Source organism: Lepus europaeus, chromosome 9 (genome assembly GCF_033115175.1).
Source record: "Lepus europaeus isolate LE1 chromosome 9, mLepTim1.pri, whole genome shotgun sequence".
NCBI classification, from domain to species: Eukaryota; Metazoa; Chordata; class Mammalia; order Lagomorpha; family Leporidae; genus Lepus; species Lepus europaeus.
Window position 1 is genome coordinate 11,611,227 of NC_084835.1, and position 27,476 is coordinate 11,638,702.

The following is a 27,476-nucleotide window of genomic DNA, read 5'->3' on the forward strand; positions in this document are numbered from 1 at the left end:
GAATGAGGAAAAAGTAAGAAAAGTTATCGCGAATAAGAATACCTTTATGATTCTCAACCACAGTACCCCCTTGTGGATACATGTGGATCCCTCCCAGTGCACGCTCTTACCCCGGGTTACTGCAGCCCCTCTCACCCTCTCCAGGTAGCCGCTCTGTTTCTGCTGCACACCTGCCAGTTGTGGTTGGATACTGCATCCCACTGCTCAGCTCCCGCAGGACCTGACAGTAAAATTGCCATTATGTGAAAGGTGCTTGCAGAGTGTTACCCTCTTTTTACTTTTTCAGTGTTGAGGGCAATGAGTTTCCCCTTGAATCTTGAAATCCTGATAAAATTCTGATTACATAATAAGAGTACTAGAATTCTTGGTGATTTCTAATCAGCACTTTAGGAAAGCAGAAATCCGACTGCCCATGTAATAATAATCAATGGTATATCCATGTGTGCACTTAGTTTTATCTCACTGCTATGATATTTATTTTTGTTTAATTCCAGATAAACACTCTTAATACATGAGAGACCACGGTTGGTTAGTATAGATTCCGAATTTAAATGTCTGATCTGAGTTTTGCTAAATGTGTGACCTTCAAGTGTCAGTGAACACATGAGCCCAAGTCATCTCATCAGTAACTACAGTGAGCGTGTCACTTAACTAGAGATGCTTTGTGTGTAGGTGTTAGGTAAACGTGTGAACAAGCACAGTGGCTGGAGGACAGTGGTCTCTGTGGAAACTGCAGCCATTGCTGTCCCTGTGAGGTTTTCCTCATGAGCTCACCTTGAGAGAGTGCCGTCCTCTCCTAACTTTCCAGCCCTGTCCCTGCCTAGAGGAGCAGGGGGCTGTGATCATCACAGTAGCAGGTGCTGAACGCCCTCGGTTCCACCTTTCTTCTCTCTGAGTCCCTGGTTTGTGGAAAGCGCAGTGACTATGTTCATAGTCTAAGCAGATGGAGATACTGATGGGGCACTTCCTCTGCCTGCAACAGGAAGGTGGTTCTAGAAGGTGGTTCTAAAAGGCTCTTCACAGAGGCCTGAGCCTTCCTGTCTTCCACATGCCAGGGAGAGCCTGGGATCCAAGTGTTGAGTGTATGCTGGAGAACTTGGTTATGAGCTACTATGGATGTCTCCCCTGTGCAGTGTTCCCATACACTTTGCTTCCAATCCTAGAAGTTTGAGGCATATCATAGCATTTAAAAACCTCAGTAACATTAACATCTGTATCATCTGAAAATCAGAGTGTCAGGCTGAATTGCATCCACAGCAAATTACAGTGTTGTAATCTACCATCTGTGTTGCTATGGAGCAGCGGAAGGGTTTAAGCAAAATTGGTGTTTAGCATCTAAGAATTCCAGAGCATGTGGGAATTCGGTCTAAACCTTGGAAAATGTGCAGTTTTCTACAATGGAAACTGCATAGTAGTATGTAGAATATTTAACCATTTTTTCCTCAAAGAAATGATCAAGTAAATGACATGATCTTCTCCATACTTGTAGCAAGATAAGCTTTAATGCTATGATATGCTCGGGGAAAAACAGGAAAATATGTATCTCGCTGTTCTCCTCTCTCTGCGTGTTAAGGGTCCTGTGCTGCCATCAAGCAAACAGAACAGCCATCCCTTTCTGTCCTGTGTTAATATGAAACTCCCCTGTGTACTGTGTATCTGTTACACCGGATACCCCAAATCTTTTATGACTTTTATTAGATTAATATTTTAATGTGACACTTTAAAAGATTGCAATGAAATTAAAATTGTAAATTTCTTTTTGGTTATTTGAAGCATTTGAGAATTTCTGTTAATTGAAATATATGAACATTAAAAAACAGTTGAAACATGATTTTCTTGAAACATTGAATTCCTTGTCTATGGAAGGTTTTTAAACTGTTAATTGTAATGCTGGGGCCGGCGCCACGGCTGACTTGGTTAATCTTCTGCTTGCAATGCCGGTATCCCATATGGGCAGCGGGTTCTAGTCCTGGTTGCACCTCTTCCAGTCCAGCTCTCTTTTGTGGCTCGGGAGGGAAGTGGAGGATGACCCAAGTGCTTGGGCTACTGCATCCGCATGGGAGACCAGGAGGAAGCACCTGGCTCCTAGCTTTGGATCGGCACAACGCTATCCATAGCAACCATTTGGGGAGTGAACTAATGGAAAGAAGACCTCTCTCTCTCTCTCTCTCTCTCTCTCTCTCTCTCTCTTACTCTCTAACTCTGTCAAATAAAAAATAGAAAAATAAAAATACACTTGTCTTTTAATTCAAATATTATCTGAACTCTTTGAAGCTCCCTTTTGCAGGCTTTGCTTTGTTTCATATCTTAAATGTAGTTGAACCTCACAAGGACGAGTCCATCACAGTATAAAACTGACTTGCCAGCTTCTGTCAGCATTGGTAATTCTGACTCAGGGCTACGTCCGTGCAGTGTTTCTCAGGAGTTTTTCTAAGAAAGGCAGGACGTACAGTGCTGCAGAGTTGGGGTCATATGAGGGAATCATTTCAGGTGAATCATTCCCCAAAACCTTTGGAAAAGTTTTATTTTGGCTTTAGAGGAAAAGGAGCTGAAAAGCTTTTCCTCTTTTCTCAGAATTACAATAAAGTAAAAGGACAATTTTGGGTGCATCCAGGGCCACCTGCTGATAGTGTCTCCGTGAGGATCAGGAGGAGCGGCTGAAGACACAGTCCACTCACACAGCTGCTTCCACACTGTGCTGAGTGCACACTGCACATATCCTGAGATTTCCCCATCGTGTTGCACAGAGAACTCTCCTGAGCTGTGGAGGACTGTTGCAGCCCTGTCTCTTCTGAGGCTGCCACAAACCTCCCTGTAGTCACAATTTGTCCCCCATCACACCCTGCCTAGAGACCCACCTGCCCTGACTGCCCATCTGTGGAATAAAGAGCCACTTACCTAGGATGACAGCTGGGAGGATCCATGCACCTGAGAGGAACCTGCAGGCTTTTAAGGAAGGTCGTCCTGAGCTCATCTCTCTGTGGATTGTCATTGTGGTGCCTGGGGAAAGGGGACAGATCCCGCTGGGGAGCACAGAACACAGAGTCCCCAGTGGAACCTGTCACCTGTCTCTGCAAGTTCCTCTATTCCCTCCTGCATAGCAATCTGGGGAGAGCTGAGCTCCAAACTTTGCTGTGAGTTCCCTGACACTTGTGTGAGGTCAGAACGGGCCCAGCCCTGTCGACAACACCAAGTTCTCCCAGTTTGTTCTGAGAGCACCTTAGTCCTGACCAGTTCCACACTGTGCATTGCCCCTGCCATGGACTCAGAGACCCCTGGTTGCCTCCATGAGTTCTCTGGGGCTGAGGGTCCTCTCCTTACAGCACGAGGGGCAGCCAGGGCCTGGCATCCAGTCACACACACTGAACTTCATATGCAAGTGGCATTAGTTGTATATTCCATGATGTCTGATCTTAGTTTGAATTTTCAAGCTCTCTCAGACTAAATAGGAATAAAAACCTCTCTTACATCTATGGGTGAGGGCAGCCAGCTCCACTTGTTAACCCATTTCATCATTTTCATTCTCCAGTGACCCTTGCTGTGTCCCCACGTGTGATACAAACACAGCCCCTGCCTGGTGATGGCCCAGACCTTTTAGGAGATGGAGCTCACAGCTCTGCACAAGGCCGGGACCTGTGCACTCTGTGGCTGATGCACTGAGACATCCATGCCCTCAGCTCCCAGGGCAAGGAAAATGAGGGCTGAGTGATGATGGAGCAGTGTGGTGGGGGAAGCCAGGATCTCCTGGCATTGGAGGAGCCCCAGGCTTCAGATCTGCCTGTCCTCCCAACATAGAGGTGTCAAACAGTTTGGAGCAGTTCTGTGTTGCTTCATTTCATTAAACTCATTTGGAAGAGAACCACTTAGAGTAGAAAAGTTTCTGTCCAACAGTTCAATGACATAAAAGTAACATGCCTAGGGAACACTGTTGCTCATCCAGTTTGTCCATCAAGCAGAGCAGTGAGACCATGGGTTTAATACAAATGCTATGGGCAACGTGTGTCCATCAGTAGCCTGGGTTCACTCCAGCTGTGCTAAGTGTGACCCACCACCCAGTTCTGCCCTGACTCCCTGATCAGGGCCGTGGCTCATTGGATCTGTGGCTGCTGATCCAACAGACTCAGTAGCCCTGGAACGCATGTAGGGCGGGGACCCCTGTGCCAAGCATGAAGTCTGGTGCTCCCTGTGCTCATGCCCCTGTCTCAGCAGCTGGCTCAGCTGGCTGTTACTCAAGCATCTACCTGCCAGCAACAATTATGAGAAACCTAATCTTGCTTATTTTCCAAAGTTTGAACAGGCTTTTTTCCTCTGTCACTGTATGCTTTTATTTTTAAGTGTATTTACACCTTTATCTGTATGACATACATGGCTGGTAACATTCCTCATTGTAAGACTTTCATGAGGCAAGCAGATGTGAGACCACCAGGGCACCTGTGGGCTTAAAATATGCTCCAGAGCTGGGCACCTGAGAGGACACCAGAACTGCACCTGCTCGACTTCTCATGGTTTTTGGGCAGTTGGGTGATTTTTTATTTATTTATTTTTATTTTTTGACAGGCAGAGTGGATAGAGAGAGAGACAGAGAGAAAGGTCTTCCTTTGAGTTGGTTCACCCTCCAATGGCCGGCGCATCACGCTGATCTGAAGCCAGGAGCCAGGAGCCAGGTGCTTCTCCTGGTCTCCCATAAGGTGCAGGGCCCAAGCACTTGGGCCATCCTCCACTGCACTCTGGCCACAGCAGAGAGCTGGCCTGTAATAGGAACAACTGGGACAGAATCTGGCGCCCTGACCTGGACTAGAACCCGGTGTGCCAGCGCCGCAAGGCAGAGGATTAGCCTATTGAGCTGCGGTGCCCGCCTAGTTGGATGATTTTTTTAAAAAAAATATGTTTTATTTATTTGAAAGGCAGGGATACCAGTAAAGATCTCCCATCTCATGGATCATTCCCCAAATGCTTGTGACAGCTGAGGCTCAGTGGTGCAGCAACTAGAACCTGGAACTCAATCCATGTCTCCTGCAAGGGTAGCAGGGGATGGAATTGTGGGAGCTGCCACCCACTGCCTCTCAGCAGGAAGCTAGAATTGCAAACTGAATGAGAACACAAACCCTGAAGTGCTGACATGGGGCCTCTATGATTTGGTGGCATGCCTGTGGAGTAAAGTTGTAATTGAGATGTGTGTGACAAATCCCAACTGACATCTTTACCAAACACCTGTCCCATTTTTTAAAAATGCTATGTATTTATGGGGTAGCAAGTGATATTTTAATAGTTCGGTAATGTGTATGTTGTTGAAGTTAGGGTATGCTTTCCTAAAACACTAAAAATTTCTTTATGGTGAAAACCACCTATCTATATAAAAGCACATAGTATATTGTTGTCTGTTGTCAGTCTGCTGTGCACAACAGCACATGGGCTGAGTCCTGGGTAACAGTGATCAGTACCCGTTCATCATCTCTTCCCCCTCGTCCCTTTCTCCCCAGCCTCTTGTTGCCACCGTTATATTTCAGTTGTGTTTAGATATATTATTTCTGGATTACAGATAGAGGTAAAGTCATACGGAAATTATCTTTTTGTGCTGGCTCATTTCCTTTAACATAGTAACCTCTAGGTCCATCATATTGTTGTGGTAAAACTTTAGCTTTATATTGCTGGATAGCATTCCATTACATGCAAATAGATTCTTAGTTATTTTAAAAGATTTGTTGTTTATTTGAAAGGCAGAGTTACAGGAGGAAGGGGGAGAGAGAGAGAAAGAAATGGAGATTTGTTCCATTTGTGGGTTCACTGCCCAATGGCCACAATGGCTGGGGCTATGGGAGGCTGAATTTCGAATACCCAGAGCTTCTTCCAGGTTCCCACGTGGTTGCAGAGGCACACATAATGTCTTGGTCCTGCCATTTTCCCATAAAGGTTCCTGTTGTTCGTTTTGGATCTTTGCTTTTTAACTAGGATGTGTTCTGTCTTCACGTTCCTTAACGATGTGTTTGCCTGTTTCTCTGTGTAGTACAACCTTCCATGTCATTGATAAGGCCTTTCAGGTGGTGATTTCAGATTTCATGTTTCATAAGTTTTTTTTCACCTTTCATTTTAAATGAGGGTGATGCATATGCAACACAGGGTTGACAGTTTTTTTTCCCGTAGGGCTTGGACTATATTTTTTTCATTCTTCGTTTGTAGCTCGGGTTTCTGATGAAAAATCTGTCAAATGGAAATGAGGTATTGGCGTCCTGCCATTTCTCTCTGGCACAGTTTCTGATATTTTTTGTTTTACTTTTGTAATTTTGGGTATAATATGTTGTGATGAAGATCTCTCCTGGTCATGCCTATTGATATTTCATGTATATTCTGTTCTGGAAGTTGATAACTTTCTTCAAATTGGGGGAATTATCTGAATATATATCTGATATTATCTCACTGAATAATTTTTCTAAGCCATTCTGTACATCTTTTTCATCAGGAATTCCTAAGACACGTAAATATTGTTGTTTGGTTTACATAGATCCCAAATGTTGTTTTCCATTGAAATTCTTTTCTATTTTTGTCATACTGTTTCAACGCATTTGTCTTCTGGCTAGGAAATTGTTTGTTCCGCCTGAATGTGTTAAGGCATTGCACTTTGTTTTTATCTGACATATTGAATTCCTCATTTGTAATATTTCCTTTTGATTTTCCTTTACTATCGCTAGTGCCCTACAGATTGCCCCATCCGTGTAATGTACACACTTCCTTCTTCCTGTAACCGAGTGTTTATGTTTTTGTGCAACCTTAAGACTCATTGTTTTGAATTCCTTGACAGCCATTTACTCAATCTCGTCCTCTTCACAGTCTAGTACCGATTTAACATTGTGTACTTTCGGGGAGTCATACTGTCGTCCTGGGTCAACTTGTGTTGTATTTCAGCATTTACTTTCACACATCTAGGGCATCACTTGTTGGTGTCTGCTCTGAAGGTTTTGTTCTTGGAAGCGCCCCTCTAGGATTGGGGGAATGCCTGAGGATTACAGCTGTAATTGAGATGTGTGTGTTGTGCTAATCCAGGGACCTCTGGCCTGCACTTATGGGAGGAGCAAGTCCAGAGTGACAACCACCTTGGGCACGGTAGCTCTCCACTGCCTGTTGTGATGTGGCGGGGGGTTGACCATGCTCACTGGCTTTTTCACAGCTCTCTTCTGCGCCGTGGTGAACAAACAGATCCACGGCCAGGACTGAGCTCCTAGTGCCTGTGCACTGCACCCACTCAGGTGTTCAACCTGACAGCATTCATGTGCTCTGTAGTGCGAGCGATGAGCCCTCTGTAGGTCCCTCCCTAGCACTCAGAGTCTGGAGCTTCTGGACCCAGACCTGGCAAGTGCACATAAACAGCCGTACGACGTGCCCTTCCCAGTTTTGTTGCTGAGAACTTGCAGTCACAGAATTCCCCGCAGTCACAGAGGCAGGACCCCCATAATCGCGGGGTGCATGGCATTCATCCCCTCCCCTGCAACTTCCCCCATCCCCAGAGCAAGCCTCTGGCTGACAGAGATTGCTGTAGCTCCAACTCAGCAAGTTGAACCTGGTGCTTTGGTGGAGGGAGGGGAAGGAGGCAGTGTGACCTCTCTTCCCACAGCTAAGTGAATCTCCCAACCCCTGCCACAGTATTTCTCGGCAGGACTCAATGTCGGTGGGGACCATGTAGTTCCCCCTCAGATAAATCAGCAGGGCCACGGGGGCTGCTGCAGCCTCCACTCGCCTTGCTCTGGGAAAATGGCATTTCCATACTGGTGCCATGAGCTTTGGTGGGAGGAAAGGAGGGAAGCTACGTGGCCTTCCTTCATGGAGCTACGTGGATGCCCGGGCTGCCGCCAGCTCTCATGGCCGGATTCCCAGTCCACAGGGACTGCAGAGCTCGCCCTCCTCCAAAATCCTCAGTGACGTGTGGGCTTCTGCAGCCTCCTCTCAGCTCACTGGGGGAAGGTGGCATTTGCCCACTGGCCACGGTAGTCGCTGTGGTGTACTGCTACACTGTCCTTGTTGCTCCATAGGTGATCCATTCCATTCTGCAAGTTTTCCCCTGAAAATGTCTCTGCTACTGGCCTGCGCTGGCCTCTTTGATGGTACCTTCCTGTGGGTAAAAATCAGGGTGTCTTCTCCGTTTTCAGCCATCTGGGATGTCCTCTGTATACCTTCATTAGAGAAATAGCACACTAACCACAATATGAGGGGCATAGGAGGTGGACATTTGGTAAGTTACTACATCATTAGGGTAGAAGAATCATGAGTGGGATTAGTGCTCTATAAAGGGACCCTGGAGAACTCAGCCCTTCTGCTATAAGACATGGTGAGAAGCTGGCTGTACATGGAGTCGGCACTAAGTCTCATGATGCCTTGATCTTGGACTTGCCAGTATCCAGGAATGTGAGTAATAAACGTTTGTAAGCCAGGAAGTCCATGGGGTTATGTTACAGCAGTAAGTATAGACTAAGAAGAGATTCTTCTCCAAGTTTTGAAGCTTGGCTGCTATCTTTTCCTTGATTTATAAGCGCTATTTCTACATCTGGGAAATAAGTCTATCATCAGACTTATGGTTTGCAAATGGCTTCAACCGTAACTTGGGTTGTCTTTTTACTTTTTTGGTAATGTATTTTAAAGCACAAAGTTTTTCATTTTCATGAATTACATATCATCTATGTTTTCTCAATCACTTTCATTTTGTGTTCCTTTTAAGAGGCTCTAAGTGCAAGTCATGTAGATTTACATTGTTATTTTCCTAAATATTTTAAGATATTTGTAATCTTATGATGCACTTTGAGTTCATTTTGTGCATTAAATGGATGTCCTGCTCTCTCAGCAACATTTGTTTAAAAGACTGTTTTTTCCAAATTGATTAAATGGCACATTTGTTGAAAATTGTCAACTATTTTATAATGATTACAGTGACATCACTATAGTGATACCCCCTCCTTAGTCCTGATTGATGATTGGTGCCTTTCTTCTGTTTTGAATCTAAATGGGGTTTTGTCCTTGTTAGATTTGCTTAACTGGCTCTTTTTTCTGAAGGTGGACACTCAGATAGCAGTCTGGGACTACTATTTGGTGTAATACCATGAATATTACACATTTGCTTCTAGCAGTGTTTGAACCCCATCACCCAATTGTGGTATCTGTGTTTCCATTTTCTTTCACTTACATTCTTTTGTGATTACCCTGGGATTCATTGATTCATGGATTTAGAATTCGCTCGATTCTTTCACAAATGTATGGGGATTTCCCAGTGTTGGACCAAAGTTAAGGTAGGCTGTAGAAGGGATCAACTATGGGGATGGCCCGGGTCTGAGGAGGAGGCAGGGACTGCAGGGTGACCCCCAGATCTGAAGAGGCCATCACCCCAGTTTTTCCAGTTCTAGAAGAATCTGTCTTGCTATCGCAAACCACCCATCACAAGTCATCAGTGACACTGCTTAGGCTAAGCTGATGGGGTCAACATCACTTCCAGATCTAGTTGGGCTTCTGAATCTCCCACCGTGATGGAGTATCAGTAGGATGTCTAGGACGGTCCTGTGCATGGGATCGTGGGTGGGCTGGGTCTCAGTGGTTTCCTCTTCTCATTGTAACAACCCACTGCTGCAGCCTGTGCCCTGGAGGGTGGCTGTGTTAGCAGCTCTCCGTTTCTACAATTACAGTACCTGCCAGGGGCTCCTTGGAAGAGCAGGGAATTTACTTGAGCTCATAGTTTGTAGGTCCGCAGTCCAGGATTGGGCAACCCCACTGGTTCAGATATCTGGCCTGGCCTTTCCAGTTTGGATGAATTTCGTTTGTTTTTCTCGCATGAGTAGGCTAGTACAATTTGGAGTAGAAGCAAGAGTGAGCATTTTTGTCTGGTTTGTGTTCATGATCATACAGGGAAATCTTTCAGCCTTTTATAAGTACAGTGTTAACCTTTTTCCCCTATGCATGTCACTTATCAGAGGAGAGCATTCCCTTCTATTCTGATTTTGTTGAATTATTCTTAAGAGGAAATGTGCTACATTTATCTAAGAACCTTTCTGAATCTTTTCAGGTAACGGTCTAGTTTTATCCAGTCTATTCTGTGAGATATTACTTTAGTTGATTTTTGCCTGTAGAACCATTTTTGCATTACTGAGATTATCCCACTTGGTCATGGTGTCTTTTTGTTTTATCACACTGCTGCATTGATTTGCTAGTAATCTGTTGAAAGTTGTTGCATTTGTGGGTTTTCTCTAGAAACACTTACATCAGCGTTTGGAATCAGTGACTTCCCAGTCTCAAAAACTGAGTTGGAAACTATCCCTTCCTTGTATTTCAAACTGTTTGTGAAGGTTACAAAAGATTGGTGCCATGGTTGTCCATTTGTGTCTCCCAAAGGTTGACTGTTGGAATCCTGGTTCCCAGTGTGTGGATGTTAAGATGCAGTTGGACTTTTAAGTACTGGGATCTTGTGGGAGGTCATGAGGTCATTGGGGGCACTGCCCTTGGCGGGATCTCTCTAAATGAGTGACTTGTTCCCTGGAGTCCAGTTACAGTGAAAGCACAGGACCAGCTCCCAGGTTGCTGTGGCTCCCTTCTCACCAGGTGGTCTCTCCTCTTGCTTGAACTCCTAGCACTGTGATGAACTGCTACCATCCTGCAGTAGCTACTATCCTGCTGTAGCTACCATCCTGCAGTAGCTCTTCCCCTGAGGTGAGCAGATGCAGGTGCCAGGCCCTTGAACCTCCACCCATGAATTAAATAATCCTGAATTTGTATAAATCATTCATCCTTAAGTATTTTGTTACCAGGATGGAAAACAGGCTTTTATGCTTGGCATAGCTATAAATTCTTTAAACTCTTGAAACAATCAGTCAATGAATTCACCTGGTTTGGGATTTTTTTATTAAACTTTTATTTAATGAATATAAATTTCCAAAGTATAGCTTATGGGTTACAATGGCTTCCCCCTCCCAAATCTTCCCTCCCACCCACAACCCTCCCCTTTCCCGCTCCCTCTCCCCTTCCAATCACATCATGATTCATTTTCAACTCTCTTTATATACAGAAGATCAGTTTAGTATATATTAGGTAACAATTTCAACAGTTTGCCCCCATATAGCAACACAAAGTGAAAAAAAATACTGTTGGAGTACTAGTTATAGCATTAAATAACAGTGTACAGCACATTAAAGACAGAGATCCTACATATTTTTTTAAAAAAATTACTTAAATTTCTAAGCCATTTCCAATTTAACACCAGAGTTTTTTTTTTCATTTCCAATTATCTTTATATACAGAAGATCGACTCAGTATATAATTAGTAAAGATCTCATCAGTTTGTACCCACGCAGAAACACAAAGTGTAAAAATACTGTTTCAGTACTAGTCACAGCATCACTGCACATTAGACAACACATCAAGGACAGATCTCACATGGGATGTAAGTACACAATGACTTCTGTTGCTGACTTAACAATTTGACACTCCTGTTCATGGCGTCAGTAATCTCCCTAGGCTCTAGTCATGAGTTGCCAGGGCTATGGGAGCCTTTAGAGTTCGCTGACTTCGATCTTATTCCGATAGGGTCACAGTCAAAGTGGAAGTTCTCTCCTCCCTTCAGAGAAAGGTACCTCCTTCTTTAATGGCCCCGTTCTTTCCACTGGGATCTCACTCACAGAGATCTTTCATTTAGGTCTTCTTCTTTTTTTCTTTTCCATGGTATCTTGGCTTTCCATGCCTACAATACTCTCATGGGCTCTTCAGCCAGATCTGAATGCCTTAAGGGCTGATTCTGAGGCCAGAGTGTTGTTTAGGACGTCTGCCATTCTATGAGTCTGCTAAGTATCCCACTTCCCATGTTGGACCCTTCTCTCCAGTTTTTGATTCTATCAGTTAGTATTAGCAGACACTTGTCTTATTTGTGTGATCCCTTTGACTCTTAGACCTATCAGAGCCATCGAATGTGAACTGAAATTGATCACTTGGACTAGTGAGATGGCATTGGTACATGCCACCTTGATGGGATTGTATTGGAATCCCCTGGCACGTTTCTAACTCCATCATTTGGGGCAAGTCTGATTGAGCATGTCCCAAATTATACATCTCCTCCCTCTCTTTTTTCACTCTTAAATTTAACAGGGATCACTTTTCAGTTAAAATTTAAACACCTAAGAATAATTGTGTGTTAATTACAGAGTTCAACCACTAGTACTAGAACAACAACAACAACAACAAATACTAAAAAGAATAAAGTATTACATTGTACATCTAGAGTCAGGACAAGAGCTGATCAGGTCACTGTTTCTTATAGTGTCCATTTCACTTCAACAGGTTTCCCCTTTGGTGCTCGGTTGTTGCTGATCAGGGAAAACAAATGATATTTGTCTCTTTGGGACTGTCTTAATTCACTCAGCATGATGTTTTCCAGATTCCTCCACCTTGTTGCAAATGACTGGGTTTCATTGTTTGTTACTGCTGTATAGTATTCTATGGAGTACATGTCCCATAATTTCTTTATCCAGTCTACTGTTGATGGGCATTTGGGTTGGTTTCAGGTCTTAGCTATTGTGAGTTGAGCTGCAATAAACATTAATGTGCAGATGCCTTTTTTATTAGCCAAATTAATTTCCTTCGGGTAAATTCCAAGGAGTGGGATGGCTGGGTTGTATGGTAGGGTTATGTTCAGGTTTCTGAGGAATCTCCAGACTGACTTCCATAGTGGCTTAACCAGTTTGCATTCCCACCCACAGTGGGTTAGTGTCCCTTTTTCCCCACATCCTCTCCAGCATCTATTGTTGGTAGATTTCTGGATGTGAGCCATTCTCACTGGGGTGAGGTGAAACCTCACTGTGGTTTTGATTTGCATTTCTCTGATTGCTAGTGACCTAGAACATTTTTTCATGTGTCTGTTGGCCATTTGGATTTCCTCTTTCCAAAAATGTCTATTGAGGTCCTTGGCCCATCTCTTAAGTGGGTTGTTTGTTCTGTTGTTGTGGATTTTCTTGATTTCTTTGTAGATTCTGGTTATCAACCCTTTATCTGTAGTATAGTTTGCAAATCTTTTTTCCCATTCTGTAGGTTGCCTCTTCACTTTCCTGACTTTCTTTTGAAGTGCAGAAACTTCACAATTTGATGCAATCCCCAATGTTAATTTTGGTTTTGACTGCCTGTGCTCCTGGGGTCTTTTCCAAGAAGTCTTTGTCTGTGCCTATATCTTGCAGGGTTTCTCCAATGCTCTCTAATAATTTGATGGTTTCGGGTCGTAGGTTTAAGTCTTTAATCCATGTTGAGTGAATTTTTGTGAAAGGTGAAAGGTAGGGATCTTGCTTCAAGCTTCTGCATGTGGAAATCCAATTTTCCCAGCACCATTTATTGAATAGACTGTCCTTATTCCAGGGATTAGTTTTGATCTTTGATCAAATATAAGTTGACTGTAGATGTTTGCATTGATTTCTGGTGTTTCTATTCTGTTCCATTGGTCTATCCATCTGTTTCTGTACCAGTACCATGCTGTTTTGATAACAACTGCCCTGAAGTATGTCCTGAAATCTGGTATTGTGATGCCTCTGGCTTTGTTTTTGTTGTACAAGATTGCTTTGGCTATTCGAGGTCTTTTGTGTCTCCATATGAATTTCAGCATCATTTTTTCCAGATCTGAGAAGAAGGTCTTCGGGATCTTGATGGGTATTGCATTGAATGTATAAATTGCTTTTGGGAGAATAGACATTTTGATGATATTGATTCTTCCAATCCACGAGCATGGAAGATTTCTCCATTTTTTGGTATCCTCTTCTATTTCTTTCTTTAAGGTTTTGTAGTTTTCATCATAGAGATCTTTAACGTCCTTGGTTAAGTTTATTCCAAGGTATTTGTTTTTGTAGCTATTGTGAATGGGATTGATTTTAGAAGTTCTTCCTCAGCCGTGGCATTGCCTGTGTATACAAAGGCTGTTGATTTTTGTGGATTGATTTTATATCCTGCTACTTTGCCAAACTCTTCGATGAGTTCCAGCAGTCTCTTAGTAGAGTTCTTTGAGTCCCCTAAATAAAGAATCATGTCATCTGCAAAGAGGGATAGTTTGAATTCTTCCTTCCCGATTTGTATCCCTTTAATTTCTTTTTCTTGCCTAATAGCTCTGGCTAAATCTTCCAGAACTATATTGAATAGCAGTGGTGAGAGTGGGCATCCCTGTCTGGTACCAGATCTCAGCGGAAATGCTTCCAACTTTTCCCCATTCAATAGGATGTTGGCCATGGGTTTTTCATAAATTGCTTTGATTGTATTGAGGAATGTTCCTTCCACACCCAGTTTGCTTAGAGTTTTCATCATGAAAGGGTGTTGTATTTTATCAAATGCTTTCTCTGCGTCTATTGAGAGAATCATATGGTTTTTCTTCTGCCGTCTGTTAATGTAGTGTATTACGTTGATTGTTTTGCGAACGTTGAACCATCCTTGCATACCGGGGATGAATCCCACTTGGTCTGGGTGGATGATCTTTCTGATGTGTTGTTGCATTCTATTGGCCAGAATTTTATTGAGGATTTTTGCATCTATGTTCACCAGGGATATTGGTCTGTAATTCTCTTTCAGTGCTGCATCTTTTACTGGCTTAGGAATTAAGGTGATGCTGGCTTCATAGAAAGAATTTGGGAGGATTCCCTCTTTTTCGATTGTTTTGAATAGTTTGAGAATAATTGGAGTTAGTTCTTCTCTAAATGTCTGGTAGAACTCAGCAGTGAATCCATCTGGTCCTGGGCTTTTCTTTGTTGGGAGGGCCTTTATTACTGTTTCAATTTCTGTGTCAGTTATGGGTCTGTTTAGGTTTTCTGTGTCTTCCTGGCTCAATTTAGGTAGGTTGTATGTGTCCAAGAATCTGTCCATTTCTGATAGATTTCCCTGTTTGCTGGCATACAAGTCGTTGTAGTAATTTCTGATGATTCTTTTTATTTCTGTGGTGTCTGTTGTTACGTTTCCCATTTCATCTCTGATCCTATTGATTTGGGTCTTTTCTCTTCTTTTTTTAGTTAGTTGGGCCAATGGGGTGTCAATTTTGTTTATTTTTTCAAAAAAAACCAGCTCCTTGTTTGGCTGATTTCTTGTAATTTTTTTTTTTTGGATTCAATCCCGTTGATTTCTTTTTTTGATTTTAATTATTTCTCTTCTCCTACTGGGTTTGGGTTTGGTTTGCTGCAGATTTTCTAGATCCTTGAGGTGACTTGAAAGCTCATCTATTTGGTGCCTTTCCAATTTCTTGATGTAGGCACCTATTGATATAAACTTTCCTCTTAACACTGCTTTTGTTGTATCCCATAGGTTTTGGTATGTTGTGCTGTTATCCTCATTTACTTCCAGAAATTTTTTGATTTCTCTTTTAATTTCTTCTATGACCCATTGTTCATTCAGGAGCATGTTGTTCAATCTCCATGTGTTTGCACGTGCTCTAGGGACTCCCGAGTTGCTAATTTCCAACTTCATTCCTTTATGGTCTGAGAAGCTGCATGGTATGATTCTAATTCTTTTGAATTTGCTGAGACTTGCTTTATGGCCTAGTATGTGGTCAATCCTAGAGAAGGTTCCATGTACTGCTGAGAAGAATGTAAAGTCCTTAGATGTAGGATGAAATGTTCTGTAGATATCTGTTAGATCCATTTGGGCTATAGTTTAAATCTGCTGTCTCCTTGTTGATCTTCTGTCCTGTTGATCTGTCTATCTCTGAGAGTGTATGTAAAATGGCACCTGCTCTTTGTTTTGCTCGTGAGTGAAGAGAGAGGTTTCTGCCTTTCCCCCCCAATGTCTTGGGTTTCTGATGTCTTTGTCTTACCTTCCCTTTGTTCCCGTGCTGGTGAGATTCTGCGGCTCAGCTCCCGCGGTTGCGCTTCCACGCGGTGGGCTCCCTGTAGGTCCTCTGTGTCACATCCACTAGATCCGGAAGCGTTTCCTCTGCAGTTTTTTTCTTGAGTCTTTTCCTGAGGCGTGCCTCCAGCGCTCAGCCATGCCGTACTCGCCTGCAACCCTAGAGCCCGGCGGGAGCAGTATTTTTCAATTTTTAATTTCTCCTTCCTGCGTTTGAACTGACTGTATTATTTCTGGAAGTTTGTCTTCGAATGCTGATATTCGGTCTTCTATTTCATCTGTTCGATTTCTGAGGGATTCCACAGTGTTTTTTATATGGTCAATTGAGTTTTTCATTTCCAGTATTTCATTCTGGCTTCTCTTTAGGATCTCTATTCCTTGGGCTTGTTTTTTGTTCAGCTCTCCACACTGTTTCTCATTCTTTCTAAGTAATCTGATTATTAATTTTCTGAATTCTTTTTTTTATTATTATTATTTTTTGACAGGCAGAGTGGAAAGTGAGAGAGAGAGAGACAGAGAGAAAGGTCTTCCTTGGCCGTTGGTTCACCCTCCAATGGCCGCCGCGGTAGGCGCGCTGCGGCCAGCGAACCGCACTGATCCGATGGCAGGAGCCAGGTGCCTATCCTGGTCTCCCATGGGGTGCAGGACCCAAGCACTTGAGCCATCCTCCACTGCACTCCCTGGCCACAGCAGAGAGCTGGCCTGGAAGACGGGCAGCCGGGACAGATCCGGCGCCCTGACCGGGACTAGAACCCGGTGTGCCAGCGCCGCAAGGCGGAGGATTAGCCTAGTGAGCCGCGGCGCCGGCAATTTTCTGAATTCTTTTTCTGGTATGGTTTCAAATTCTTCTTCTTCAGCCTCTGTTATGTTGTGGTTGGTTTAGCCTGCTCCATTGGCGAGTTTATATGTTCTTCTATATTCTTACTGTGGGTTTTGTTTTGTTTTTTGGCATTCCGTCTGGGTGGTTTGTCAGGTTGATTTCCCTCTGCTATGGGCTGCTGTGAATCTGTACAAATATCCAGTGTAAGCAGGCTGCTCTGCCTTCTAGAGTTTACTTATTTTTTACTAATTTATTTATTTATTTTGTAACTTGAGTGGGCTGGTGTCAGGGCTTTGAGGTGCCAATCTCTGCCCCTTGGGGGCTGGTTTCCTTGTTCCTATATTCGGCCTTACGTGTCTGTTCCTGGGATTCCTTGGTCAGCCACTCTTTCCTACTGCACCTCCTGGGTGCGGAGTGTCAAGTAGCTCCAGACCACCTTTGGACTCCGCCCCTGCTGCTTCCTCCTTTGAGCAGAGGCCAGCCTCCTTTAAGCCCGAATGTAAACAAACAAGATGGCTGCACTCTGCCCATGCAGCTCTGATTGTGGGTTGGCGGCTCCTAAGGATCCTGGATCCTTTGTCCTCCTGGATCCTGCCCTCTTCCCGCAGGTGCTATTCCATTTTTTTTCAGGTAACTTGAGTAGACTGGTGTCAGGGCTTTGAGCTGCCCTCCCTCGCTGCCCGACCCTGCACAAGCAGTGTCCTGTTGCTCCACTCCACCTTTGGGCTCTGCCCCTGAAGGTTAGTGTGGAGGAAGATGCAGTTCTCCTTTAAGGCCGAATGTAAACAAACAAGATGGCTGCTTCCCACCTGCTGCAGCTCCAACTTGGGGGAGGGATCCTGGATTGTTTAGTCCCTCAATTAGACCCCCTGAATCTCACACTCTTTCCACAGGTGCTACTCACTCTGTTCCGTTTTCTATTTCCTCCCCCACTCAGTCGTGCGTGCCCCAGTGTCTGTCCCAGGGTGGGTTGGGCAGGGGCGGCGGTGGCTGTTACAGCAGTGCTGGGCCAGCGCCCTGTCTCACCTCGGCTTCCAGTGCTGGTGTGTACACACTCCTGCTGGTGTCCTGCTCTTCAGGCGTCCGCGTCCTCCTCGCAGGTCCACCCTGTCTGCCCAGTTTCGGAAGAGCTTCCCTTTCCCCAAAACTTAAATTGTCACCCCTCTTTGACTTCCCTTCCTGGACCATCGGTGTGCTCCCTCCCTATTCCTCCATATGGAACCTCTGTGTATTCTTATGATGAATTTTTGAATTCACTTTCTTGCCTTTCTTCATTCTCATCATTTTCACAACCTAGTATTGAAGTATTGTGTTCTTTTCGGGGCATCATTTTTTCCTTAGCTTGTTTCTTGAATTGTACGTTTGTTGTTTGGCATTTGTGGAGATACTCATGAGCTGTGGTGGCTTTCACCTTTGTACTATGGCTCTGTAGATAAGTGAAATGTCTGCTTTCAGTGACTATCTAGAGGCTTGTAGTGGATGTGACCAGGGAGCTCTATACAGTTTCCCAAGGTCAAGGGTGTGCATAAGGTGAAAAACCCAGGTTTGGCATGGTAAATCTTCTTTTTCTTTTTTGTTGAATCAGAAGGGAAATTTATTCTGCTGAGTTGAGCTGCTCTCCTCAAATGAGATGAGAGCCTGTGTGCTCACTCTAGTGGGTATAATATTCATCTGTACTGTCCTAAGGACTAAAGGGATCTGCAGTCTTCAGTGTAAGTTCAGATTCCCCAGCAGTGTCTCCCACCAGGTAACCAGGAAGCCCCGAGCATGTGGAGTCTCCCACGGTGACAGCCCAAAATCCTAGCCACACTGAGAGTCCTCCACTTGGACTGTGGAAGGGTGCAACTGTGGGGTGGCTCTCGTGTGAGGAGGGTCCATTCTGCACTCAGAGGAGGTAGGGGTTGTCAGGGGATAGCTCCGAAATCTACAAACCCATCGAGGTTCCAGGAGTAGAATCTGGATTGATATCTCAAACCACCTGACCCATGCAGTGAAGGATGCTTGTTGGGCTAAGGTTATGGGGTCTCTGTTACTTCTGGGCATAGTTGGGTTTGTGAAGCTACAGCTTTCTTAATACTGTGATGGAGTATCTGTGGGAACCCAAGGATGGATACTTGGATGGAGTTCAGTGCTCTGGAGTGCAATGGGTCCCAACAATGACTTTCTCAATGTGACATCACACTGCTGCAGCCTGCACTCTGGGGATATGGGTGTGCTAGAAGCTACCAATTAATGCAACTAGAGTGGCCTGGAGGGGCGTCTTAGAAGTGGAGGAGACTTGTTTGAGCCCATAGTTTGGAGGTTCTCAGTCCAAGCCTGGGTAGCCCCATTGGATCAGGCAACTGGTGAGGCCTTCCCAGTCTGTATGAATTCTGTTTGTTGTCCTTGTAAAAAATATCTTCAGATTTTTAGTAAAATGTGGAAGAGAAGTGGCAAGAGTGAACATCATTGTCTTGCTTGTATTCATGATCTCACACAGAAATCTTTTAGTCTTTTCAAGCCCGATGTTAGTGGTGGGTGTTTTTTAAATATATATGTCCCATGTCATATGTGTTTAGTTCCTTTCTATTAATAATTTGTTGTGTGTTTTTAAATACAAACTGTGTTGGATTTGTAAAAGACCTTTTCTGAATCTTTTGAGGTAATCATGAGTGTGTTTATTCTTCTACTGTGAGGTGTTACCTCAGTTGATTGTTGCATGTAGAACCGTCTTTGCATTACTGTGATCAATGCCACTTGGTCATGGTGTATTTCCCTTTGAACATGCTGCTGCTGCATTTGATTTGCTAGGATATAGGTGACAATGTTTGCATCTCTGGTTTGTCTCTAGAAATGTGTGTATCATCTTTTGGAATATACCAGTCTGATAGAATCAGCTTGAAACTATGCCTTTTCCTTACATGAAGCTTTTTTGGAAAATGTATGAAGAAGTGGAGCCATCCTTTGGATGATGCTGTTCTGTGTTCCCCAAAGGTTGATGTGTGGCAAGCTCAGTCCCCTGTTTGTAGATGTTGTGATAGGACTTCCAAGAGGAAGGGGGACCTCCAAAGGGGAGGTCACTGTGGCTGCTGACCTTGGAATGGTCTCTTTAAAGACAGTGGTTGTCTTGACAGTGAGTGGTGATGAAAACACAGGAGGACCCTCAGGTCTCTGTGGCTTCCTGTCTTAGCACTTTGTCTTCCTCTCAGTTAAACCCCCCTGGGTGCCATTGACCACTAGGCCCTCACCCATGCTGAGCTGCTTTTGGGGCCGTGCCCTTGAACCTGCAAGCCCATGAGCTAAACAATCATGTTTTCTTTATATAAACCGTCCAGCCTTAGGTATTTTGTTTGAGTGATGGAAAACGGACCAATATGCATACAATTGGTGTAAATACCTTTTCTTAACGTTTGGTAGAATTGATGCATGAAATCTTGTGGTTCTGGATTTTCTTATTGTGTATTCTGGATGACGCGTACATCTTTTTACTGGTTATACGTCTAGTCGGACCTTCTGTTCTACTCGCAGTTTTCTTGGGGTGTGAGTGACACAGATAGAGTGTACATACTTAAAGCATACGAATGATAAGGATCAGCATTTATGGCCCAGGTGACGATAACCACGGTCACCTCCACAGTTTTCCCTGTGGCCCTGTACTATCCTTTACCCTACATCTCCTTAGTCCCTATGTGCATCCCAATCACTGTGTTTTGTGTCCTGAAGTTTGAAACTCTGTACAAGTTCCAGTTATTATGTATGTGATTTAAATTGGACCCTTTGGTTTGCCCAATTGTTGTGGTAGGTTAAGTGATCTGTTGTTTGCTTGTCAACATGTACCAAAGTAAACAGGCTTAACAAAAATAAACTTCACATATATATTTTATTGAAATACAATCTACATCACAAGAAATGCATAGAGGAACATATAAATAAATTTGTGTCTGTGTGTGTGTGTGTGTGAGATCACACTTACATCAGCACCAACATAAGAACAACACGCTAGGGGACGCCGCTGTGGTGTGGTAGGTTAAGCCACTACCTGCATTGCCAGCGTCCCATATGGGTGCTGGTTTGAATCCTGGCTATTCCCAACTCCCTGATAATGGCCTGGGAAACCAGTGGAAGATAGCTCCAGTACTTGAGCTCCTGCAGCCCTATGGGAGACCTGGAAGAAGCATGTGGCTCTGGATCAGCTCAGCTCCAACTGTTGTAACCAATTGGGAAATGAACCAGTGCGTGAAAGACCTCTCTTTCTCTCCATCTCCCTCTCTCTCTTTCCCTCTCTCTCTCCCCCTCTCTTTCCTTCTCTCTCCCTGTCTCCCTCTCTATCCCTCTGTCTCCCTCTGTCTCTCCCTCTCGCTCCCTCTCTCCCTCCCTTTCTCTTTCTCCCTCGCCCCCTCTATCCCTCTCTCTCTCTCCCTTATCTCTCTCTCTCTCCCTCTCTCTCTCTCACCCTCTCTCTCTCCCTCTATGTCCCTCTCCCTCTCTGTCTCTCTCTGCCTCTCCCTTCATCTCTCCATCTTTCCTTCCCCCCTCTCTCCCTCTCTCTCTTCCTCTCTCCCTCTCCCCCTCTCCCCCTCTCTCCCCCATCTCTGTCCCTGTCTCCCTCTCTCTCTCCCTCCCTCTCTCTCCTTCCCTCTCTCCCTCTCTCATTCCCTCTCTCTCCCTTCTCTCTCCCTGGATCCCTCCCTCTCTCCCTCTCTCTATTCCTCTCTCCCTATCTCTCTTCTTTTCTCCCTCTGTCTCCCTCTCTCTCTCCACCTCTCTCTCCCTCCACCTCTCTCTCCCTCCTTCTCTCTGTCTCCCTCTCTCCCTCCCTCTCTCTTCCTCTCTCTCCCTCTCTATTTCACTCCCTCCCTCCCTCCCTCCCTCCCTCTTGCTCTCCCTCTCCCGCTGTCCCCCTCTCTCCTCTCCCTCTATCTCTCCCTCCCTCTCTCCCTCTCCCTCCCTCTCTTCCTCCTTCTCTCACTCTCGCTCCCTCTCTCTCCCTCTCCTCCCTCCCTCTCCTCCCTCCCTCTCTCCCTCCCCTCTCTCCCTCTCTCCCTCTCTCCCTCCCCTCTCTCCCTCTCTCTCTCCCTCTCCCACTTTGTCTATCTCTCCCTCTATCTCTCCCTCTCCGTCTCTCTCTCTCCCTCTCTCTCCCACTCTGTCTCTCCCTCTCTCTCACCCCTCTCTCCCTCTCTCTCTCCCTATCACACTCTGTCTTTCCCTCTCCCACTTTCTTTACCTCTCTCTCTCCCTCTTTCTCCTTCTCTCTGTCTCTCCCTCTGTCTCCCACTCTATCACCCCGTCTCTCTCCCTCTCTCTCCCTCCCTCCCTCTCCCTCTACCTCTGTCTATCCCTCTCTTTCACCCTCTACCTCTCTCTTTCCCTCTCTCTCTCTCTCTTTCTCCCTCTTTCCCACCCTCTCCCTCTCCCTCTCTTTCTCTCTCTCCCAAATAAAGATATCTTTAAAAAAAGAGCAAAGCCAATTGGACTTACTCCAAATGGTAGAGTTAGAAACGTGCCAGGGGATTCCAATTCAATCCCATCAAGGTGCCATGTACCAATGCCATCTCACTAGTCAAAGTGATCAATTTCAGTTCATAATTGATCACAATGATAGGATTCAGAGTCAAAGGGATCACATAAACAAGACTAGTGTCTGCTAATACTATCTGAGAGAATTAAAAAGGAGAGAACAAGCCAACATGGGAAGCAGGATACACAGCAGACTCACAGAATGGCAGATGTCCTGTACAGCACTCTGGCCTCAGAATCAGCCCTTCAGGCATTCGGATCTGGCTAAAAAGCCCATGAGAGTATTTCAGGCATGGAAAGCCAAGACGCTGTGGTAAAGAAAAGAGCTGAATGAAAGATCTCTGTGAAATCCCAGTGGAAGAAATGGGCCATCAAAGAAGGAGGTACCTTTCTCTGAAGGGAGGAGAGAACTTCCACTTTGACTATGGCCTTGTCTAAATAAGATCGGAGTTGGTGAACTCCAGAGGCTTCCATAGACTTGGCAGCTCATGACAAGAGCCTCGGGTGATTACTGACGTCATAAATAAGAGTGTCAATTGTTAAATCAACAACAGGAGCCACTATGCACTTACTCCCCATGTAGGATCTCTGTCCTTAATGTGTTGTACTATGTGAATTAATGGCATAACTAGTACTCAAATAGTACTTTTTACTTTGTGTTTCTGTGTGGGTGCAAACTGTTGAAATCTTTACTTTGTATACACTAAATTGATCTTCTTCTGTGCATAAAGGTAATTCAAAATGAATCTTGATGTGAATGGAATGGGAGAGGCAGTGGGAGATGGGATGGTTGTGGGTAGACGGGACATTATGGGGGGAAAAGCCACTATAATGCAAAAGTTGTACTTTGGTATTTAAATTTATTAAATAAAAGTTTAAAAAGTACAAAAAAGAGCAAAACTTTATTATTATACCAAGAGTCCTACTATTCCCCCTTTCCATTTCTTTTAAACACGTGGAATAAGAGTATATTGTAATGTATATGGTATGATTCAGTAAAGCACTATTTATAACTATATACCAAGTGATATGATATCCACACTGTTTATGGGCCCTATGCATATTAACTGTCAGAAATAATAGAATGCATGTGATATTTGTCTTTTGGGGTCTGACTTATTTCTCTAAGCATCACTCTGTCCAGTAGAATACATTTTGTTGCAAATGTTAGTCTTCCATTCATTTTCCTAGCTGACTAATGTTCCATCTTGTGTGTGTGTGTGTGTATGTGTATCACATTTTCTTTATCCAGTCATTAGTTGACAGATATCTAGGCTGATTTCGTATCATGGCTATTGTGAACTGAGCTGCTATAAACATGGGACTGGCAATCACTTTTTCATATTCTGACTTGTTTTTTTAAATATATTCCCAGGAGTGGGACCGCTGGGTCATATGGCAGATGTACGTTTAGTTTTTGAGTAATCTTCATGGTGCCTGTCACAAAGATTGTACCAGTTTGTAACCTACAGAGTATCAGGGTACCTATTCCTCCCCATTCTCGCTAGTATTTGTATTTTTTTTAGATGGTAGTCATTCTAACTGGAGTGATTTAATTTGCATTTCCTTCATGGCTCCTGATCCTGAGCATTTCTCATATCTGTTTCCCATTTGCATTTCATCTTGTGAGAAAAATGCCTATAAATATCCTTTGATCCTGCTTCCTTTCTTAACTAGATTGTTTGGTTCATGTCGATTTTCCTTCGCTTCTTATGTATTCTGGCTGTTCATCCAGCAAATGTTTTCTCTATTCTGTCTGTTGCCTCTTTGTCAATTGCTTCCTCTGCTGTGTGGAAGCTTCTTCGCTTAGGTAATCCTGTTTGTCTCTTTGTGTCTTCAGTGCTTGGGCTAGCTGGGATTTTATTAAACAAATCTCAGCCTATGGCCATGTCTTGTAGAGTTTCCCCTATGGTTTCCTCCAGCATTTTCAGGGTTTCAAGTCTTAGATTTGAAATTTGATCAATTGTGAGTTGATTTTCGTGTAGGATGTGAGGTAGGAGTCTTGTTTTAAACTTCTGTGTGGGGGCCCGGCACTGTAGTGCAGTAAGTTAATCATCTGCCATCGGTGCCAGCATCCCATATGGGCACTGGATCTCGTACTGCTACTCCTTATCTGACTCTCTTCTATGGCCTGGGAAAACAGTGGAAGATGGCCCAGTGCTTGGGCCCTTGCACTCATGTAGGAGACACGGAGTAAGCTCCTGGCTTCCTTATCAGTGCAGCTCTGCCCATTGCAGCCATGTGGGGAGAGAACCAGTGGGAGGAAGACCTTTCTCTCTGTCTCTCCCTCTGTCTATAATTCTGCCTCTCAAATAGATAAAATGTTTAACAAAAATGAACTTCTGTATGTAGAAACCCAATTTTCCTAGCACTGTTCACACTGTTTGTTTAGAGCACTGTCCTTTCTCCAGGGAATGTTTTCTATTTTTTTCCTCTGGTTTTTGTTTCAAAGCTTTATATGTTTATTTGAAAGGCAGAGCTACAGAGAGGCCGAGACAGACAGAGAGGCCTTCCATCTGCTGGTTCACTCCCCAGATGGCCAAAATGACCAGAGCTGAGCCATCCAAAGCCAGGAGCTTCTTCCAGGTCTCCCACATGGGTAGAGGTGCCCAAGCACTTGGGCCAATTCTGCTTTCCCAGGCCATTGTGGAGAGCTGGTTTGGAAGTGGAGCAGCCAGGACTTGAACTGGCACACATATGGGGCGCATAGATGCTATGCCGGCACTGCAGGTGGCAGCTTTACCCGTTAGACCACACTGCCGGCCTCCAAGGAATGGTTTTAGGTCATTCAGTTCAAAAATTAGTGGAGGTATCTATTCTGTTCTATTTGTCTACATGTCTATTTTTTCACCAGTACCAGACTATTTTGACTCTAATGGCCCTGTACTAGGTCTTGAAATCTGCTGTTGTGATGCCTCTAGCTGTTCTTGTTGCTTAGGGTTTTTTCAGCTGTTTGGGGGCTTTGGTGTTTCCGTATGAATTGTAGAATTGTATTTTCTTGTTCCATTTTTGGAAACTGCTAAGACATGCATATTTGATTGTTTGATGGTATCTGATGGATGCCAAACACTGTTCTCAGTCCTAATAGTTCCTTCTTGTTTATTTTTCTCTGATATTTCAGAATACTGATCTAGATCCAGTATTCTTTATTCTGTTGCCCCAGGTCACTTGTTAGGACTTTCTACTGTATTGCTATTTGAATTATTGGATACTTCACTTTGGTCATTATTTAATATCTGTGTCCTTTTCATTATTTCTTTAAATTTTTAATTATTTGAGGTAAACAGATTCCAGTTATACAGATATCTGCGCATACTGCTGCTTCCCACTCTACCATCCTTCCTGCCATGCTCACATCCTACCTTCTCCTTCCTTTCTTATTTTCTTTGAATTTTTACAGTGATACACTTTCAGTTTATTTTCTGATCACCAGCTTATCCCTCTACTACTTACAGAACCAAGGAAGTAGTAAGTACTCAAACCACTGTTCCTCAAGGATGTAGACCACAGCTGTAACAATAACAAAATCTCAGTATGTCAGTGTTGCTCGTGTACATCACATTTTTTCCATACACAGACTAGTCAGGTGCACAGGAACCAAGCTGTAGCTCTCAGCTCCGTGGCCCATATCCAGAACCCCACAGTCACAAGGTCTGTGGTTCCAGTCTCCGCCATGAAGGTTCCCTGTCCCCAGCCTGGTGGCCTCCAGCAGTGGTGGAACTGCCTGCTATTTCCCGAATGTGGACTGAGCTCAGCTATAGCTCTACTTAAGCAAATAGTTTGTGTCAGTTTGCTGGGATAGGGGAGAAGGTCCACATGGCCTCCTTTCATAGGGCTAAGTAGTGACCCGGACTAAAATGGGCTCCCCAGGCCAGACCTGCATCCAGTGAGGAACTTCCACATGTTTCCCAAAGCTGCCAATGCAGGGACCAGGGAAGCCTCCCCTCACCCTGCCCTGTGAAGATAGCAAGCCTCACCATGCACCACTGGCAGATAGGCAGGAGTGGCTGGCAGCCATGTGTTTGCCACTCTCCTCACTGCTCCATGGATTCTCTGTTTGTTCTGTCCATTCTGCACTGCAAACGTCCCCAGTCAGTCCCCTGAGAATGCTGTCCTGTTTTTTCTGGAACTTTTCTGTGGATAAGGCTAACGTGGCTTCCCTCTGTTCCACCATTTTGAATCTCCTTATTTTCACACGTTTCGGTGAACCCAGAGAACACATTCTATAGGAGATCATTAAACACTTTGAAGTCACTGTATTTGCTCGCGAAGAGACATGTCATTTATTCCTGAACAAGTAGACACTTACTTTCCTTCTCCCACATGGATTTGAAAAGCTTGATCATTCGATTTTCAGTACTGATGAGCACCAGAGGTCCAATGGTGGCATAGCCGTTGCCCACCAACATCAGGAGACAGAGGTGAACCGGGTCGATTTTCCACCACATCCCTGAGAATGAGAACATGACGCAGTCCAACAAGTACAGGAGCACAAAGATGCTCATGAGCAGCAGGATGGTGCGGGTGGCCTTGTGCTCTGGGGAGGCTCTTGGAGAGAGGTTGGTGCTGTGAAGGTGCTGGGACTGCCTCTTGTGCCTACACAGGAGAGTCACCATGTACCCACTTGAGATGGCCATGAGTTCTATAAGGGAGACATCCCTGAAGATAGCAGTTGCAAAAAAAGTATACCTGGGTAAGTAGCTCAGGGGCCTAAGAGAGCAAGACTTGGTGACAAACATAAGACTGTTAGACGTACGATTTGTGGTGGCAATAGTGGAGATTAAGAAACGAGCGCTGATGGACAAATTGAAGACCCATAGCAAGAGAAACCCACACATGATGTGATGTGATGCTGTGCGCTTGACCTTTGCCAACCAGGAGCTCCTGGGGCTGAGGGTGATGGCCTGGAGGACGCTCAGCAGGCTGGTGGTGCCCAGGGAGAGGCCCCGCATCACCTGGTGCAAGTAGATGACAGCTTTACATGTGATGTCGTCCCATAACTCCTGAGTCTCAATAATGTCTGTGGCTATGACCCCCACAGTGATCAGCATCAGCAGGTGGATGAGGGCCAGGTGCCCAATGGCCAGGTCTGTGGGCCTGGGCCTGTGCTGGAGAAAGAACCAGAGGACGTGGAAGAGAAGAAGGAAGGCGTTGGCTGTGATCCCAATGCTGACTTCAGAGTAAAAGGCATTTCTTATGGCAATAAAATGAAAAGCTATATTCTTTTTAGTCATCTTTTTATGGGAAGAGAGAAAAAGCATTTAGTGAATGAGGAAAAAGTAAGAAAAGTTATCGCGAATAAGAATACCTTTATGATTCTCAACCACAGTACCCCCTT

The 27,476-nt window shown here is 44.5% G+C and overlaps 1 protein-coding gene and 1 long non-coding RNA gene across 2 annotated transcripts in view; one reads left to right on the forward strand and one right to left on the reverse strand.

The window, feature by feature from the left end:
* The window catches only part of LOC133766425 (uncharacterized), a 116,647-nt gene that overhangs the window by 56,881 nt on the left and 32,290 nt on the right, over positions 1–27,476 (forward strand). The gene's annotated exons all lie outside the window — the stretch shown is intronic.
* LOC133766665 (vomeronasal type-1 receptor 90-like) lies at positions 107–27,372 on the reverse strand. Its single transcript, XM_062200325.1, has 4 exons — positions 26,448–27,372; positions 2,899–3,000; positions 2,679–2,812; positions 107–220 (listed from the first exon to the last, which is right to left on the reverse strand). Exons 1-4 carry the CDS (start codon positions 27,370–27,372, stop codon positions 107–109), a joined length of 1,275 nt encoding a protein of 424 aa, XP_062056309.1.